This window comes from Hemitrygon akajei, chromosome 8 (assembly GCF_048418815.1).
Source record: "Hemitrygon akajei chromosome 8, sHemAka1.3, whole genome shotgun sequence".
Classification (NCBI taxonomy): Eukaryota; Metazoa; Chordata; class Chondrichthyes; order Myliobatiformes; family Dasyatidae; genus Hemitrygon; species Hemitrygon akajei.
The window spans coordinates 121,658,866-121,679,632 of NC_133131.1; the positions used below are offsets into that span (position 1 = coordinate 121,658,866).

Consider the following 20,767-nt stretch of genomic DNA (forward strand, 5'->3'; position numbering starts at 1 on the left):
CCTAATCGGCCACCATTCAGATAATAATCTGTTTTCCTGTTCTTGCAACCAAAGTGGATAACCTTACATTTATCTACATTAAATTGCATCTGCCATGAATTTGCCCACTCACCTAACCTATCCAAGTCACCCTGCATCCTCTTAGCATCCTCCTCACAGCTAACACCGCCGCCCAGCTTCGTGTCATCCGCAAACTTGGAGATGCTGCATTTAATTCCCTCGTCTAAATCATTAATATATATTGTAAACAACTGGGGTCCCAGCACTGAGCCTTGCGGTACTCCACTAGTCACTGCCTGCCATTCTGAAAAGGTCCCGTTTACTCCCACTCTTTGCTTCCTGTCTGCCAGCCAATTCTCTATCCACATCAATACCATACCCCCAATGCTGTGTGCTTTAAGTTTGCACACTAATCTCCTGTGTGGGACCTTGTCAAAAGCCTTTTGAAAATCTAAATATACCACATCCACTGGCTCTCCCCATCCACTCTACTAGTTACATCTTCAAAAAATTCTATAAGATTCGTCAGACATGATTTTCCTTTCACAAATCCATGCTGACTTTGATTTCACTGCTTTCCAAATGTGCTGTTATCACATCTTTGATAACCGACTCTAGCATTTTCCCCACCACCGATGTCAGACTAACCGGTCTATAGGATGATGGTACAGATGAATGAGTGGCAGAGGGAGTGGTGCAGGGGGCAGGGTTTCACATTTCTGCACCATAGGGATCTCTTCCGGGGAAGGTATGACCTGTACAAAAAGGGCAGGTTACATCTGAACTCAAGGAGTTTGAATATCATTGCGTTTGCTAGAGCTGTTGACTAGGGTTTAAACAGGGAATGGGTCGGTACCGGAGTGATAGGGCTGAGGATGGGGCAGTTGGTATATACAAGTCAATAGGTGTAGTGAGACTGTGAGGATGGACAGGCAGATGGCAGGTAACAAGGGAGATGGGAGCAGGAATAGACAATATAAACAAATGGAGAGAAAACATAGGTGGACAAGTAGGTATGAAAAGAAACACTAGATATGTATGTTAAACTGACATTGGAAAATTCTGCATTCATATTATCGGATTTAAGGCCACCTGAATGGGGTAGGAGACATTCTCCAAGTTTACCCCTCAGCCAACACCAAATTGTAGGCCTTTCCCTAAAGAAACAACCAAAAGTCTTTAATATTCCTGAAGATATCAGAGCTTCACAATTACTTCATGCATTCACAATGAACGACCAAGAAGCACAGTAAACCTGATGATTGTTTTTAAACCTGCAGCCCAGTGAGAATGCAGATTGAGGTACAATGTGTATGGATCAAAAGCTACACCACTCAGCTGTGCTAAAAAAAATACCACAGCTTATTTTGTTTCTATGTGTTTCCGATTGTTTCGGGAAGTGTTTCGTTATTCACTTCACTATATATTACACAGTAGTTGTGGATTCATAGCTGATTTCTGTGCTGCATAGACAAAATCCTTATGGTCATAAACACTTAGATACTTACATCATAAATGTAATAATTTTCAGAAACAAGAAAAGAATATTTCATTAGTTGCAGCAGCATAATCTAAGGTTTCTTTGAAAGTGTTAAACCTATGGCAGTGCTAAATCTAAACCTATGATAGTGTTAACTTTAGTAGACTTTACAGAAGTGTGATTACATTCAAGTTGTTTGCTTTCATCTGTTCCATATTAAAGCAATAGAAAATATTTTATTCAAATGTTCAAAACTTTGATATGTCCCCATGGTTTCCACATATCACTCAAAAATCTGTGCATTTTACAGCTAGTAATTGCTTTTATGTTATATGTTTGCACAGACACACCTGTCAAGTATCATTTGCTACCTTTTGTTTTTTTCCATATTTAATTATCCATTTTTTCCATGATCATATTCCTCTTGGAATAAAAGGACATAGTTGTGCAAGAATACATCATCATACTAGATACACAGTAACCTTTCACAGACAGGGGGAGAAAGACGCAGCTGAAGGGTAGAATGGGTCTTTGTGGTACAGTATCTCAGAGACCTTTGAAGGCACTCATTCTCCAGAGAGATCAATGATTATTCAATGAATAATAAACATGCGTATAAAATTTTAGGGAAAAATGATAAGAATGGAAATAAACACACAGAATGCAAATTTATCAATTCAACATAACACTGGAAAATAAGAAAAAGAAGAACGAAGGGCTCCTGACTCCTTGTGCCTCTCCAGGGCTCAACATTTTTACCTTAATGTCATTTTCCTGCATCAACTTCATATCTCTTCACTCCCTTAATATTTAAAAATCCATCAATTTGCAATATACTCAGCAAATGATTCACCATTATATTTTGGATACAGATTTCCTGTTAGTGTGCACAGAATTTATGAAAGGGGAAATGGATACTTTTTACTTTTACTTACTCTGAATTCCTAACCAATTCAATGGCTTGTTCCAGCATGATACATTATTAGTAAACAAGAAATTCTGCTGATGCTGAAAATCTTGAGCAACACACACAAAATGGAGGGGAATAAACTGTCAATCCTTCGGGTCGAGACTCTTCATCAGGACTGGAAAGGGAGGGAAGAAAGCCAGAATATGAAGCTGGGACAGAAGGGAAGGAGTATCAGCTGGCAGATGATAGGTGAGAACAGATGAGAGTGAAGATGGACGGGGGTGGGGGAGGGGGGAGGGGAGGAGGGGATGAAGTAAGAAGCTGGAAAGTGAGCGAGGCATGTCAGAACGGGAATGGAAAGTTGAACTGAAATGGGTAGTCATTGGTAGATCCTGCCTTTTGAGGTGGACAGAGTGAAAGTGCTCAACAGAGCCATACCCCAATGTGCATCAGGTCTCACCGATGTAGAGGAAGCCACACCATGAACACCAGATACAACAGATAAACCTGAAATACTCACAGGTGATGTGTTGCTTCACCTGGAAGAACTATTTTGGGTCCTGAAAGATGGTAAAGAGAGGTGGCATAGGGGTAGGATGTGCTATTGGCGAGATCCTGATGGAGATGGCACAAGTTAAAGTTATTCACCTCCATAGATGCTGCCTGACTTGTACAGTTCCTTCAGCATGTTGCGTATTGCACATTACTGTTTATTTTTGTTTTCTTTAATCTATGTCATATTAAAACTGTTGAAAATACTGTAATCACATTATAAATATCATGGCAGTGAAAACATGGCACTTCCACATATCTTTGTTTATTTTCACCTTCTTTCCGGTCAACAGTTGTTATCTTCTCCAGTCACCAATTTTACTGGCACCCACGACCCCACCTGCTCTATCCACCTGCACTCCACTTCAGTAAAAAATCAAGGAAGTAGCACATTTTCAAGAAACTGAAGTCCTTGATCAGTAAAAGCACATTGATGAAATATTAATTTGCCATATATTGATCCTCCACAGGGAGTCGAGCCAGGAGAAACATTACAAAGAGCTAGGAGTTGATATGGAAGTCTTAGCTGTAGATACCAGATAAACAGGATATCCAGTAGGTGACGAAGGTTATGTTGCTTTATGAAGAGGGTTGGATGGTCAATATAGGTTTTTACAAGACAGAGCTGTCGACATTGTTCAGGAAAAGGCAAGAGAAAACTCAGTTTATAAAATTGGTGATACTAAGCAGGGAATGACTTCAACAATTTTAGATTTAAATTTATAAATTCATTTATTATTGTCACATGAACTGAGGTACAGTGAAAAACTTTGTTTTGCATCTGATCAATGCACATCAGTACATAGACGTAGTGCAAGAGAAAACAACAGAATGCAGAGTAGTGTTACAGCTAGAGAGACAGTATATAATAGAGTAGAAATATTTCAGAGGTATGATTTATATCATAAATTATGCATGCCTACATATGGCATTTGTTCCATATCTTTAAACTGCCTTCTTCCGCCTGTTCTCTTCATACGATCGGTTACAGATTTCCATCCTTTAACGCACATTCATTAAATTAAAAAGTGCATATTCATCAACTCTTGCTATCAAAACCAACAGTAAATGCATATTCAAGTCATTATTCTCAACTTTCTTTCCTACTTCCGTCATCTGTCTTTGTGCAAATACTGTATGTGTGGAAACACTACATTCTCTAGGTCTCAAATTCACTGCGAGATCATCAACTAGTCAGCCTTTTATCAGCGGAAAGAGTATCAAGAAATCAATCGCATCTCAATTCTGGCTCGTGCAGCAAAAAAACCCCACAAAAATACCCACAATTTTCTCCAAATCATGAAAAGAATTGTGAGTGCATTACTGGGACCGTTTAAATATTTTAAAATCACACTTCAACTTCTCTCAGTGAAATGGAATATGAAGTTGAGCAAATGTCATCAGTAACAGGCTCCCTTATGCCCTGCTGTCACATTCCAGCACTACATTTGTCCATGTGTGACAGTCGCAGCCAGCCACTCAAGACACGAGAAGATGAATTGCTGGCAGCTCTATTAGCCAAGCTGCCTCCCTTGAGATGTTCACTGTCTTTAGAGAATAAAAATACAAGTCAATGCATAACTGACTCTGGAGTTTCACATGGAAAGCAAAAAAATTGCAAACCACATTTTCCCCAGATTATCTGAACATCTGTCCCTTACTGGAGAAAAATTGATTATAAATTTATAACTTCATCTTTTGAGAAGGACAATGAAATCAACATTGAACAAAAGTCACCCCATCATGTTTTTTTCTTATTACCCTTCTCTTCCTATCCTGGATCACCTGCTATGTAAAAACTTCTTACACCCAAGGTCAGTTGTATCTACACTCTCAATGATCTCTCCCGTCTTTTCATGCAGTTTTAATGGCAATATTATAAAACACAGGCCAGGAACCAAGAAGAGTGTCCAACAAAATGTAAACATACACATTACAAACAGGAGTATATCACGTGACTCTTATGCTTACTTAGACGCGTAATATGATTAAAGTGATCTGATAGCAACTTCACCTCAATACTTGTGTCTACCTTTGCTTATTGTTAATTTATTTATCCCCATCTTAAGAACAATCAAAGATTCTGCTTCCACCATCCTGTGACTGACGATACATAGCGAGGTAATTGCTCCTCACCTCTGACTGAAAAAGGCACCCCCTTATTTCTAAACACTAATCCCAAATTCTAGGTTCTAGATTCAAAGTTCTAGGTTCAAAGCTCAAAGCTCAAAAGTTCTGCAGTACTGTGCAAAAGTGTCAGCATATGTATATAGCTAGGGCTCCTAAGACTTTTGCACTGTCCTGTAGCAATTTTATGTACTGCATCGTATCACTGCCACAAGACAAAAAACAAATTTCATGACATGTGTGAGTGATGATAAAACCTGATTCTGATAAGGGTCCCATTTGTGGACTGAGAGTGGGATGGGTGCAGGGAGAAGGGAATTATGGTTGAGAAAAAGGGGAGGGACATTTTGTAACAATTAGTAAACCAACTGTTCGGAATCAAAGGATCTTGCCTGGTGTCTCAAGGCTGTGTGTGTCCGCATATATATATAGTGTGTGTGGCTAACACCATTTGCACAGTACAGTAAGTTCCAGGTTCAAAGTTCTGGGATCTAGGTTCTAAGATCTAGATTCTAGGTTCAAAATTCAAAGCTCTGAGTAAATTTATTATCAAACTATGCATATACTTCCATATACTACACTGAAATTCTTGCAAGCATTGAGAATCAGAATCAGGTTTACTATCACCAGCATGTGAAATTTCCTAACTTAGCAGCAGCAGTACAATGCAATGCATAATATATAAGAAAAAAATACAAAATAAAATTACAATAGTTATTAAGTCAATTACAGTATACAGAATTCAGTATTCACAGTAGATACAAAGAAATATAATAGAAACATTGCAAAACTACACACAAATATGGATTAGCAATCAATGTGCAAAAAAAAACAGAAATTGTGCCGTGGATTCTAGTTACATCCACCTTCTCAAGACCCCTCACAGACTTAAATGGTTCAAGCAGGTCTGCGCTCATGTTCAGCAGATAAAAGCTCAAGCAGTCCAGTGCAAGCAACTGGACTCAGCCAACTCAGCCACTGCAAGTCCTCATTCCAGTTACTAGTCTAGTAAGCTTTCTCTGAACTGCCTCTTATGCATTACCATCATTTCTAAAGTAAGATCAATAGAAGAGCAGATGTGCTCTCATAAATACTATCATTTTGTATTCCATCTCCCTCTCAATACACAAATACATAGCTAAGTGAATTATGGAAAGGCACCCTGATTCCTCTGCATCCCAAAGTGCTGCAACCTCTTGCCATTTAGAAAATGTGTTTATCCCTGTCAAAATGGTCTGCCCCAGAGTTTATTACATTATTCTGCTTGCCAGATTTTGTGCACATTTAACATATTTATGTCTCTTTGTGCCCTCCTTACATCCTCAGCATTTTTTTTTACTTTTGAATCTACCTTTTCTTTATCAACACAATTAGCAAGCATACCTTCATCCAAATTGTTATGTTTTTGTAACTTTAAAACTAGTTCAAAAGAGGACAGGTCTATCTTTGAGTTTACTATAAGCAAGGCTGCAGGGGAAGTGCCAGAGGACTGGAGAATGGCAAATGTAGTTCCCTTGTTTAAAAAAGGTAATAGGGAGAAACCTGGGAACTATAGACCGTTGAGTCTTACGTCAGTGGTATGCAAACTACTGGAAAGGATTCTTAAGGATAGGATCTATGAGCATTTGGAGAAGTACAGTCTACTCATGGATAGTCAACATGGCTTTGTGAAGGGAAGATCGTGCCTCACAGACAGACAGACAGACGGACATACTTTATTGATCCCGAGGGAAAATGGGTTTCGTTACAGTTGCACCAAGAATAGTGTAGAAATATAGCAATATAAAACTATAAATAATAATAATACGTAAATAATGCCAAGTGGGAATTAGTCCAGGACCAGCCTATTGGCTCAGGGTGTCTGACACTCCGAGGGAGGAGTTGTAATGTTTGATGGCCACAGGCAGGAATGACTTCCTATGACGCTCAGTGTTACATCTCGGTGGAATGAGTCTCTGGCTGAATGTACTCCTGTGCCTAACCAGTACATTATGGAGTGGATGGGAGACATTGTCCAAGATGGCATGCAACTTGGACAGCATCCTCTTTTCAGACACCACCGTCATAGAGTCCAGTTCCACCCCCACAACATCACTGGCCTTAAAATGAGTTTGTTGATTCTTTTGGTGTCTGCTACCCAGCACACAAAAGCAAACATGATAGCACTGGCCACCACAGACTCGCACGAGCCTGATTGAGTTTTTTGAAGAGCTAACAAAAGAAATTGATGAGGGTAGGGCAGTGGATATGGTCTACATGGACTTCAGCAAAGCATTTGACAAGGTCCCTCATGAGAGACTCATCCAGAAAGTCATGAGGCATGGGATAAGTGGAACCTTGGCTGTTTGGATAAAAAATTGGCTTAAAGGAAGAAAGCAGAGGGTAGTTGTGGAAGGAAAGTATTCTGCCTGGAGATCGGTGACTAGTGGAGTGCCGCAGGGATCTGTCCTGGGACCCCTGCTATTTGTGATTTTTATAAATGACCTGGATGTAGAGACGGAAGGATGGGTAAGTAAGTCTGCGGATGACACGAAGATTGGAGGAGTTGTGGATGGAGCTGTAGGTGGTCGAAGGATACAAGAGGACATAGACAGGCTGCAGAGTTGGGCAGGAAAATGGCAGATGGAGTTCAATCCGGACAAGTGTGAGGTGATGCATTTTGGAAGGACAAACCAGAAGACTAAGTACAGGATTAATGGTCAGTTACTTAAGAGAGTGGATGAACAAAGGGACCTTGGGGTTCAAATCCATATATCACTCAAGGTCGCTGCACAGGTTGATAGGGTAGTTAAGAAGGCCTATGGGATGCTAGGGTTCATTAACAGGGGGATTGAGTTCAAGAGTAGAGAGGTCATGTTGCAACACTACAAATCTCTGGTGAGACCGCACTCAGAGTATTGTGTTCAATTCTGGTCACCTCATTATAGGAAGGATGTGGAAGCTATGGAGAGGGTACAGAGGAGATTTACCAGGATGTTGCCTAATTTGGAGAACAAGTCATATGAAGCAAGGTTCGCAGAGCTGGGACTTTTCTCTTTGGAGCGTAGAAGAATGAGAGGGGACTTGATAGAGGTCTACAAGATTATGAGAGGCATAGATAGGGTGGATAGTCAGTATCTGTTTCCCAGGGCACCAACAGCAAACACCAGAGGGCATATGTACAAAATTAAGGGAGGGAAGTTTAGGGGAGACATCAGGGGTAAGTTTTTTTTTTACACAGAGGGTTGTGAGTGCCTGGAATGACTTGCCAGGGATGGTGGTGGAGGCTAAAACATTAGGGGTACTTAAGAGCCTCTTGGACAGGCACATGGATGAAAGAAAAATGGAAGGTTATGGGGTAGTGTGGATTTAGTACTTTTTTTAAAGAATTATATGGGTCAGCACAACATGGAGGGCTGAATGGCCTGTACTGTGCTGTAGTGTTCTATGGTTCTATGCTTAATCAAACTATATTATTATATATATATATATATATATATATATATATATATATATATATATATATATATATATATATAGCGAGAGAGAGAGAGAGAGATACACACACACAAGATTGCTCAAATATTATTGAAATAGTAAATACATACCACAAATTATTTATATAAATTGTAAAAATTTGAGGCCCCTGACATGACTCATTCTGTATTGCCAATGATAAAGAAAATTTTCTTCCTACTCTGCTTCCTTCCAATAAGAAAAAAAAAATCATTTTTCTTCTTACTCTGTTTCCTATTCACCAGCTAAACTTCTACCTTATTTTGTAGACCATGAACTTTTATTTTCTGGAAATATTATGACAAATGCCTTCTGGAAACTGAAGTAGAGTACATATCCACAGAATCATACTTCTATAAAGAACTCCAATAAATTGGTCAAACATGATCTCCTCCTCACAAAGCCATTCAGAATTTGCCTAATTAGCATGTAATATTCCATGTCCTCTTCTGTAAAGATAGTTTTTGATATTTTCCAGGGGGAAAAAAATAATTTGTAAAGGTAACTTCACTGTAGTTTGCCTTCCATTTTGAATACAAGAGTTATATTTGCTGTTTTCCAACCCAATGAATCTTTTAAAAATTAGGGAACTTTGGAAAATGAAAATAATGCATCATCTTTCCCACAGCCTAAGATCCTAGATGAAAGCCATCAGGACCCAAAAACTTAAAGTATCACTTTAGACCATAAGAAATAGGAGCAGAAGTAGGCCATTCAGCCCTTCGAGTCTACTCCACCATTCAAAGTCTGATCCAATTCTTCCAGTCATCCTCACGTCCCTGCTTTCACCCCATATACCATGATGACCTGGCTAATCAAGAACCTATCTATCTCTGCCTTAGATACACCCAATGACTTGGCCTCCCCAGCTGCTCGTGGCAACAAATTCCACAGATTTACCACCCTCTGAGTAATGTAATCTCTCCACAGCTCAGTTCTAAAAGGACTTCCTTCAATCCTGAAGTCATGCCCTCTTGTCCCAGACTCCCCTACCATGGGAAGTAGTTTTGTCATATCTAATCTGTTTAGGCCTTTTAACATTCAAAATGTTTCTATGAGATCCTCCCTCATTTTCCTGAACTCCAGGGAACACAGACCAAGAGCTGCCAGACATTCCTCATATGGTAACCCTTTCCTTCCTGGAATCATTCTCATGAATCTTCTCTGAACCCTCTCCAATGTCAGTACATTCTTTCTAAAAGGAGCCCAAAACTGCACACAATACTCCAAGTGTGGTCACGTGTGCCTTATAGAGCCTCAACATCACATCCCTGCTCTTAGATTCTATACCTCTAGAAATGAATGCCAACATTGCATTCACCTTCTTCACCACTGACTCAACCTGGAGGTTAACCTTTAGGGAATCCTGCACAAGGACTCCCAAGTCTCTTTGCATCTCTGCATTTTGAATTTCCCCCTCCATCTAAATAATCTGCCGCTTAATTCTTCCACCAAAGTGCATGACCATACACTTTCCAACATTATATTTCATTTGCCACTTCTTTGCCCATTCCCCTAAACTATCTAAGTCTCTCTGCTGGCTCTCTGTTTCCTCAACGCTACCCGCTCCTCCACCTATCTTTGTATCATCAGCAAATTTAGCCACAAATCCATTAATACCATAGTTCAAATCATTGACATGCATCATAAAAAGCAGCGGTCCCAACACAGACCCCTGTGGAACTCCACTGGTAACCGGCAGCCAGCCAGAATAGGATCCCTTTATTCCCACTCTCTGTTTTCTGCCGACCAGCCAATGCTTCACCCATGCTGGTAACTTCCTTCTAATTCCATGGGCTCTTATCTTACAAAGCAGCCTCATGTGCAGCACCTTGTCAAAGGCTTTCTGAAAATCCAAGTTAACGGCATCCAAATCCACTGCATCTCCTTTGTCTACCCTGCTTGTAATTTCCTCAAAGAATTGCAGTTGGTTTGTCAGGCAGGATTATCCTTTCAGGACACCATGCTGGCTTTGGCCTATCTTGTTATGTGCCTCCAGGTACTCTGTATTCTCATCCCTAACAATTGATTCCAACAACTTCCCAACCACTGATGTCAGGCTAACAGGTCTATAGTTTCCTTTCTGCTGCCTCCCACCCTTCTTAAATAGCAGAGTAACATTTGCAATTTTCCAGTAATCTGGTACAATGCCAGAATCTATTAATTCTTGAAAGATCATTGTTAATGCCTCTGCAATCTCTCCAGTTACTTCCTTCAGAACCCGAGGGTGCATTCCATCAGGTCCAGGAGATTTATCCACCCTCAGACCATTAAACTTCCTGAGCACCTTCTCAGTCGTAATTTTCACTGCACAAACTTCACTTCCCTGACATTCTTTAATGTCTGGTATACTGCAGATGTCTTCCACTGTGAAGACTGATGCAAAATACGGATTCAGTTCCTCTGCCATCTCTGCATCTCTCATGACAATCTCTCCAGCTTAATTTTGTATTGGCCCTATACCTGCACTCCACTCTCTTTTACCTTTTATATACTTAAAAAAAGCTTTTAATATCTTGATTGATATTAGTCACCAGCTTCCTTTCATAATTCATCTTTTCCTTCTAAATGACCTTCTTAGTTTCCTTCTGCAAATTTTTTAAAACTCCCCAATCCTCTATCTTCCCACTAGCTCTGGCTTCCTTGTATGCCCTCTCTTTTGTTGACTGTAATTGGCCTAAGTCTTTCCATCCCTTCAAATTCCTAATTTCCTTTATTTCAGAAATGTTACTTGTGTCCTTTGAAGAGAACACAATAGACAATATCTATTTATTTCCTCTACCATCTGCTTTTCAATTACTAACTCCCCACACTCATTTTCTACAGGACCAAAAATCTTCTCCTTACCCTTGGACACTTTTACTATCTCTATATTCTTTACTAGCTTTATCTTATATTCCAATGATTTCTTCCTTCCTACTTTTTTAACTGTTACATCTGTCCTTCCAAACTACGACCATCTATAATAGGTGTAACAGGTCAACATGCTACATCTCCTATACAGGGCTGGACATGTAAACTGAACAAAAGAAATGCCATGCAATGAACAGAACAATCTAATTGAACTTTCACAGACCTACTAACACTTTTGCTTATTTGTGATAACACCAGATGTAAGTGTTTGTGTGTAACTAAACAGCTATATTGATGATAACTAGCAAATGATCATTTGAAACCCCCATGATTTGGCATCCAACTCATTCACTAACCTGGAATGTTCTCAAATGTAAGTGAGGTGTGTGGCCAGAGCTGGGATCCAGACCATAAGCCATGTGTGTAGACGGAGCCAGGGTTAGGTTCCAGCACACTAGGGAGCTGGAACATGGTTGGGTGGGTTTACAAGCAGAGCTGGAGGGCCTGTGTATTTTACCACTCCCTTTAAACTCACATGTTCCACTTGAAAATGTATTACAATACTGTATAACATGTAAAAAGAAACCTAACAAACATGCGTGTTTAGGCATTAATAGCGCCAACAGCCAAACACGAGATATGCTGGACTAGCATGACTAAAATTGCAAAGGGTATTGGACTATCAGAGCTTTTTCATTGGGATAAAGAGTTTAGATGAATATTCCCAGCTCAACAATGATGGATTTCAACGCCTAAATGTAAAATGCAAGGCAGTTTTCCGAAAATGCCCTAGTCAGAATTTCTGAGAGGATGATTTATCTCATCTTCCCTGTGACATCATGGATAATTCAATTCAGTGCACACAAATTTACAACCGAGAACAAAATGTACTTGGCCCAATACTTCAACTGCAGCATTAAAGACTCCAGAAAAACCCGCACCTAATGCAAACACACACAGCACAGGTACTTATATCATGAAGTGTAAAATAATCACCTTGTTCACTGAAACAAAGACAAACATAATCCAGCCAATTACCACTGACTTTCAGTCAGCACACTGATGAAAGGAATAGTTGACTATAATGAAATTGCACAGGATCACCTGCTCAATTACACTCAGTTTTAATTCTGCCTACACTAAATCTGTTCCACACCTTTGTCCAAACATTAACAAAGTAAAGGGATCTTTCAGATGGGATAAAACCAATTGTCCGTTAAATCAAAATAAGTGTGTTGACCAAATGACCAACATCTCAGTTAAAACTGTAGTATGTACTACGTTAACTGATCCAGCTGAAGTTTTGACGAAACTAAATCTATCTCTATACCCAGAGCGGTAAGGAAAAAAACTTTTCTGTTCTGATCAATATTTACCTGCATGTGAGTCTTGACTGTACTATTTGAGCATTGCTTTGGTATACTGCACGCTATGTAGTTCACCAACACTCACAGCAAAATTGTGCAGATGACTCATGGCTTCTGGACAAGTCCCTATATTAGTGCGGTAAGTACACTTCTTACCTTCACATTTTCGGGATGGAGTCCTCCTGGATGTTTATCCATGTACTGACATAAATCTGTATGCTAGATCAATGGAGAGAGGAAAGGAGAATTATTCAACATGTATCAGTCATTCAATAATTTAACAGCTTCAACTTACATTACAAGCACACTGGCTTAATTATTTAACTAGTTTTGAATCTCTCTGACTAAGTTGAATGTATTCATTAATCTGCAGTTACAAATTTTTATCTTGTGTTTTCCAATGATCATGAAGGGATCTTTGTGCAGAATTAATTCATGCAAAGGTTTCAATAGCAAGCTTTTGCTTGCAGAAATACTGTATGTGGAGGTGCACTGTTTTAAATGCCAAGCTTATTTTACTCATTAGGACTATTAGTTGAAAGTCAGACTACTATCTAAAGAAAATAGGAATTAAAAAGCAGTAGAAAAAGTTCCCAAAATCTTGTGAGGCCATTGAACATCAGGTATTTTTAAAAAAATATGTTCCGATCATAGAAACCAGAAATGGAATGCCTCAATGCAACAATGAGATATGCAGAACCTGGCTCTACCATTCTAGTTATGCTAGAGATATCCAGAAATGTAAAGAGTGGTAAGAGATATACTGCATCTAACCACTTGCAATATTTGCACACATTTTTATCATTGGGAAAAATCTCTCATCAATACAATGACCTTTGACCTGGTTTTTGCAGTCCAGTCTCATCTTGAAAATAACTGATCTACATCATTTGACATTCACCCTTCTCACTATCAATTCCTTTCATGCTTAAGTCAAAGGTGGTTCCAGGATCTAGCCACATTGAAGAATTTTTATGTGCACCAAACCAGCAAGTTAAAAAGCTTTGTATAAATAATTTAATATATACCTAAAAAATAACTAGTGTTTGACTCTGACATTTACGTCAAAACTGATCTACTGTCAAAAGCTGAGCTACTGGCAATTCTTTTTAACTTTAAAAATGACGTTATGGAGTATGGCTACTTAAAATTCCCAGTCATGGCTCACTCTGTAAGGTACAACATATCCATATTTATGTCTGTCAGATTAGTTTGCAAAGATAAGAAGTTCTTGCTACTTCTTGTTCATTCACTGACACTGGAACAGCACATGCTATGGGGAGCAGGGCATCACCAACTGTGTTTGTACATGTATGTATCAGAAGTGGCTGAAGAATTCCCTTTCTGAAGGAAAATAATTCCCTTCCCTACTAATTTTCTCTGTAAACTATCTTCCCCACTTCCCAATCACTTTACACCAGATTCTACCAATACTATTCATGGTGACCATTGTACATACTTATAAAATATAATGTCTCTTTTTTTCTGCTCACGGGTACTCTAATGCAACACTAATTATCTATGCATTTGGAAAATTATAGAAATACTGTATATACAATTTAATTCTCATTAACAGACATGTTTCCTCTAGGGAAACGGGTTTCTGTATCCATTTGAAACTCAAAGTCAAATTCAGCAATTCCAGACATTTTTTTCTTGTTTTTTTCAGAGCTCGTCAGTTCTGCTCTATGGTTATTCAACAATATTAACTCAATGGACACTGCTCAATCTGCTAGGTATTTCCAGCATCCTTTTGGTTTTAGGATTTAGTAACCACTCTGATGTCTATTTCATACCTTTAAAAATTTGTGAGTTTGCTCTTTCTCATCCTGCCCTTATTAATCTACCAACCAGCCAGCTACTTAAACAACAGTTAATGCAGCAACCCCATCCTCGTGTGACCAAAGATATTCCCTTTGTCCTACCCATCTCTCTCCAACTTCTCTGCAACTTTAAACAAGCTCCTTTTGTCAACTTTCCAGTTCCAACAAAGAGTCTTTGACCTGAAACATCATCTTTGTTTTCATAAATGCTGAATGTCCTGCTGAATGTTTACATTTTCAGCTTTCATTGTGGGTGTCAACTATCTGCTGTTCTTGTTAAATTTTGTTTGTAAGTTATGTATTTTCAGATCAAATACAGACAGTAAACTTTTCACAAATAAGGTAATTCAGATTTCAGATTTGTAACAATTACAGCACGGAAACAGGCCATCTCGGCCCTTCTAGTCCATGCTGAGCGCTTACTCTCACTTAATGGTTTCAAGGTTAAACTAAGATCTTAATCCAAACAAAAATAAATTTAACCACATGCTCCCACACCATTCCCTCACATACACACATAATTGTTACAATTCATTGTGTAACATGGACAATGCAAGTCTACCATCATAGAGCAAATGCATTTAAACCTAACAAATTCACATGCATGACATTGTGAAGCACAACAAACTTATTAAAAGGCCTTAATACTCCAATTAGTGAAGTCTATTACTTCCATAATTACATGTCAGAAGTTAATATAAAAGAGCTCATTATATTTAATTTGTTTGCTAAATTGCTAACTGCTATATTAATGAAAAGCAAAAGATTGTCTATTACTCTTTAAAAAACAGAAATATATCACAATTTTGATAAATAGAAAAGGTACATTTCATTCATAATCATATCATTTTTTAGTGTACATGTGCCTTTTAAAGGCAATCAATTAATCACACTACTGTGCCATACAATATTGATAATCTGTCCTAAATTATCCTGACTAGTACTTTTCAGGAAATATTCCAAGGACATGTTGAATTTTTCACCCAGAAATAAAAAAGCAACATTCACTCATTGGGAATATAGAGATCCCCAGTACAGTGCTACAGATCAGGGCCTGGAGAAAGCACAGAAAATGGTTTTAATCTGGTTTAGGAACTCTGCACAGGTTGAACGGCATCTGTGTTGGAGAAAGGTACTGCTGACACTTCAGATTGAAACTCTGCTTCGGGGCTGACAGCAGGGAGGGAAGATAGCCAGTAGAGAGAGGAGAGGGTACTGCTGAGACAGGGGCTGGTGGGGTGATTGGTGAACAGGGGATAGCTGAAAGATTGAGCCAGATAGTGGAGGGTGTGGGGTAACACTGGGGGACAGAGACAGGTGGATGATAAGTGAAGACAGATAGAAGAACAAAGGGTAGATCAAGATAGATGGGAGAAGACAAGGGTGAAGGTGGAGACATCTAAGAGGCTGATAAGCAAGAACATAAAGGTTAGTAGTACTAGAATGTAATAAGTAAGGCAGGTGAAACTAGGAATCCATCAAGGGAGAGATAAAAAGGCAGATGGAATCTGGTAGAGGGGCAGAGAAATCCAGTGGACAAAATGCATGGTAAGAGGTGAATAGAAACAGGATGGGGAGGGCATGCAAGTGGGTGTTGGGGTCAGAAGGGAACAGCAGTATTGCAAAGGGGACAAAAATGGAAAGATCAGAGATGGATCGGGGAGAGACAGACAGGCAGTGGGGGTAGGGGGCTTGGGAGGGAAGAAAATACAGGAGCTAAATTGGAAAAGTCAATCTTTATACCGTTAGTTCGGTGGAACACAATTATTCATTCCCTAGTTTAAGTTGGGCTTCAGCTTCGTGATAAGAGAATGCTGAGGATCGAGAGGTCACTATAAGAATGGGAAGGAGAGTTGAAAGGACGTGCATCTCAGAGCTCAGGCTAACCACAGTGTACAGACTGTAGGTGCTCTGTAGATCAGTCACTTAGTCTATGCTTGGTCTCAACGATGTCAAAGAGGCCACACTGGAAGCACCAAGTGTGGCAGAAGAGGTTCGAGGAGGCGCAGATGAATCTTTGTCATGCCTGGAAAGGTTGTTCTAGGTCACTGGATGGTGGTACCAGGGGAGGTACAGGGGCAAGTGTTGGACTTCCTTCATCTGCAGACGAAAGTGCCTGGGAGAAGGGGGTGAAATCAGGGAGAGATTGGTTCCTACTAAGACTGAAAAGGATGAGGAGAAAATGGTGCTAGTGCTAAGATCCCATTTTAGCTGATGTAAAGGATAAAATGCTGTGATTTTAAGCTGTTAAATAGATACCTGAAGCTTTCTTATACAATATATATTAAAGGAAGATGAAAATCTGGAAAATTATTTTAAATTGAACAGAACATAAAACAGGGACAGAACAAAAAAATGCCTCAAATCAGCAGCAGGTAAATTTCTGATATATGTAAGGTTTGCCCACGAGACTGATAAAATAATTTGGACTTCAACGGTAGAAAAAAAATCACAAAATTATTTTACAAGGTGTTGGAATGGGAAGACAGGTATTTCTGTTGTTGGCTGAATCAAAGTTGTGACAATTCAGCATGTAAGAGGGAGATTGAAAATCTGGTTGAATGGTGCTACTACAACCTCTCACCAAACGTCAACAAGACCAAAGAGCTGACTTCTGACTACAGGAGGATGAAACTGGGGGTCCATGAGTCAGTAGGGAATCGGAGGCAGAGAAGGTCAATAATTTTAAAATCCTTGGTGTTATCATATCAGAGGATCTGTTCTGGGACCATTATACAAATGCAATTTCAAAAAAGGCCAATGCCCAAGAACGGAATATCTTACACGAAATGATTGATACAGCCCCATCTATCACAGGAATATTCCTCCCCACCACTGAGCACATCTACAAGAAGCACTGCCACAAAAAAAGCAGCACCCTCCATCAAGGACCCCCACCATCCAGGCCATGCTCTCTTGTCACTGGTGCATTGGGAAGGAAGTACATGAGCCTTAGGTCCCACAACACCAGATTCAGGAAGTTATTACCCTTCAACCATCAGGCTCCTGAACCAGTATGGATCACATAACTCACCTCAGCATTGAGCACTACTGGACTCACTTTGAAGAACTCTACACATGTTCTCAATATTATTTATTTACATATTTATTTATTATTACATTTTTCTTCTATTTGCAGTTTGTCTTTTGCACATTGGTTACTTGTTAGTGTTTGTTTGTGTGTAGTTTTTCATTGATTGCATTATATTACTTTGTTCACCTGTGAATGCCAGCAAGAAAATTAATCTCAGGGTGGTACGTGGTGACATATACGTGCTTTGATAATGAATTTACTTTGAACTCTCTATGTAGGCAAAATGCAATGATAATGAATGTCCTTCCACTCAGGTAATCGGCTAAATCCATGCAAAACAGCAAAGGTAGCAAAATTTAGTTCACAACAGTCCACTAACACCTTGTTTGACATAAATCAGCCTTTCTCAGTGTACTGTACTCACAAAGAACTCCCTGAAAGAAGTATTTATATATTGGTGGGCTGGTCCACTTCCTACTTCTAGAAGTACAAACCTTCTAGTAGCCTGATATGCTCACATCACAAAAGGGCTCTGCCTGACTTACTGTAACCTTCATTTAATGGCTTTTCCATGGGTCAGTAAGGAATTGACTCCCACAGTCATGTAGATTGATTTCGAGATTAATTCTGAATAAGCAAGCACTGACTTTTCTGAATTAATACTTCCCTGCTTCCTGCCAGTGAGGGTAAAGCTAGCTCTAACATTATCAACAATGGATTCTTCTGCAGCACATAAGAAGACCAGAATCTGTCCAATACATTTCCTATGTTCCTAAAACCTTCAATGAAAAGTAGGTCTACTAGGTAGGTCATTAATGGAAAGCAGAATGTCATATTTCTTAACTGCAGCTATTTTTTTATTCCTGTAATTCCCTAGATCTGTACACCATGTGCTTCCTGATCAGAGATGGTGTCTGATTCAAGTATGAATAATTATGGCTACTGACCAATTGACCATTTTGCCCAAGTGTACTGCAGTACATTTTGGCTTGCTTTGCTCTATGAACAGAGCAGATGACATTATGAATACACTGTACACAGTTATTATATTGTTATTACATGAACTATTAAGCACCTGTGTTTACTGTGCAAGGCCACGGTGACAATATTATCAATGTATAATTAATAAAGGGTATAACAGATGTTCAACCTCATTAGACCTTTCTCCCTCTTGTCCCAATTAACTTTACAGCTCTTCAGCCTTTGAAATTAGTAATATCTTTACAGATGTTCTTTCACATGTCATGCTGGCTACTCTCCAATTAAATTGATCATAATTTTAATCATTAAGGTATTGTAATGAAAAGATCGAGATCTATCATGCTAACAAATATTCATTTTTGAAGTAGTGAGACATTTTTGCATTTTGTTCACCCAATTTTATTTTGAACAAATTTAATTTTCTTTACTCATATTTCAGTGACTACAGCATTCTCGCACCTCTAGAGAGGTATCCCTCACGTTCTTTAATATTGAAATAACCTTAGAGAAATCATTTCATTATCAAACAAGGAGAGTTTAGTTTTTTTGCCATGTCACAATCCACAAAGAATGAGGAGCTGAAAGAAAATGGTATTAGTAAAAATATTTTTGGAAAATGAATGGGATAATAAATCCCTAGAATGCTGTTAATATAGAATAGAAACATCCCTTCAAGCCTGAATCCGTACTGATCATCAGCCACCAATTTTACACTAATCCCACTGTCTATTTTCCACAGCTGACCATCAGCTCCCATTAGATTCCACCCCTCACCTACACATTAGGGGCAATCTTATAGTGGCCAATTAACCTACCAACCTGCACATTTTTAGGATGTGGGAGGAAACACGTGGTCACAGGGAGACAGCACAAACTCCAGTCTGAAAACAAAGTGCTGGCCATTTAAATCTGAGGTGAGAAGAAATGTCACAAAACTATGCTGGCATAATTGAACAGTATTCAAATAGAGTGTGAAAACACTGGGATACTAACTATGCAAGCAAATTCAAAGTTCAAAGTAAAATTTATTATCAGAGTACATACATGGCACCACATACAACCCTGACAGTCAGTTTCTGCGGGCATTCTTAGCAAATTTATAGAATGGTAACTGTGAGCAGGATCTGTAAGCTGTGAACAAACTGAGCAAATGCGGATAATAAACAGCAATTAATAACGATGATGAAATAACAAGATAAGAGTCCTTGAATGAGTGTAGTTATCCCCTTTTGTTCAAGAGCATGATGGTTGAGGGGTAGTAACTGTTCTTGAACCTGGTGGGGCAAGTCCTGAGGTACTTGTAGCCTCTACCGAATGGCAACAGCGAGAAAGGAGCATGGCCTGAGTGGTGAGGAACTTTGATGATGATGATGATGATGCTTTTCTACAGCAACGTTTCCTATCGATGTGCTCAATGGTTGGGAAGGTTTTACCTGTGATGTACCAGGCTGAATCCACTACCTTGTGTAAGATTTTCTGCTCAAACGCACTGGTGTTCCCATACCATAATGCAGCCAGTCAGCACACTTTCCACCACACATATAAAGTGTTTTGCAATGGCAAATCAATGAGGCTATGGAATCTTAGAAAAATTAATTACTTCACAGAGGGCATACATGACCTTAGGAATCACTTTAGAATTCGGCTAACTATTGCGCTCCAGCTTGACCCTCACTCAGGAAGATATCCTCTGGGTTACTTTACTGTCCTGCTTTAATTGATACTTCGTCTTGAAAAATAATTAGTTCTACAATCACAAGATCAAGGAATGTATACATTAAATGCCGTTTTCACATCAGAAACATCCAAAATTCCACACCTATGGCTCAGTAAAATACAGTGGCCTCCAGTTAATTGGGCCATCAGTTAATCAGGACAGCTGCTTATTCTGGCCAACTAATTTCTATATTGAGAAAACAGTCAGGATTTCCTTCATTTTTTTTAGGAAACAATGTCTCTTAATTGGGGCAGGAGACTTGCCGAACAGTTCATTTAAATTCACAAGTTGTTACTCAGTTAACACAGTAGTTTGTCTCTTTTTTTTAATATACCTTTTTAGCTATTTCTATGAAACTTCAGCTAATTGGGACAGCCACTTAATTAGGCCAAAATGTACTGGTCCTGATATGTCCCAATTAACTGGAA

At 39.1% G+C, this 20,767-nt stretch overlaps 1 protein-coding gene across 5 annotated transcripts in view; it reads right to left on the reverse strand.

Moving 5' to 3' along the window:
- cdk14 (cyclin dependent kinase 14) overlaps positions 1–20,767 on the reverse strand; it is a 590,315-nt gene that overhangs the window by 346,861 nt on the left and 222,687 nt on the right. For all 5 annotated transcript variants that reach the window (XM_073054502.1, XM_073054501.1, XM_073054505.1 and 2 more), the window contains one exon: positions 12,941–13,003. In XM_073054502.1, the coding sequence (XP_072910603.1) occupies positions 12,941–13,003 (63 nt within the window). The remainder of the gene's footprint in view (positions 1–12,940; positions 13,004–20,767) is intronic.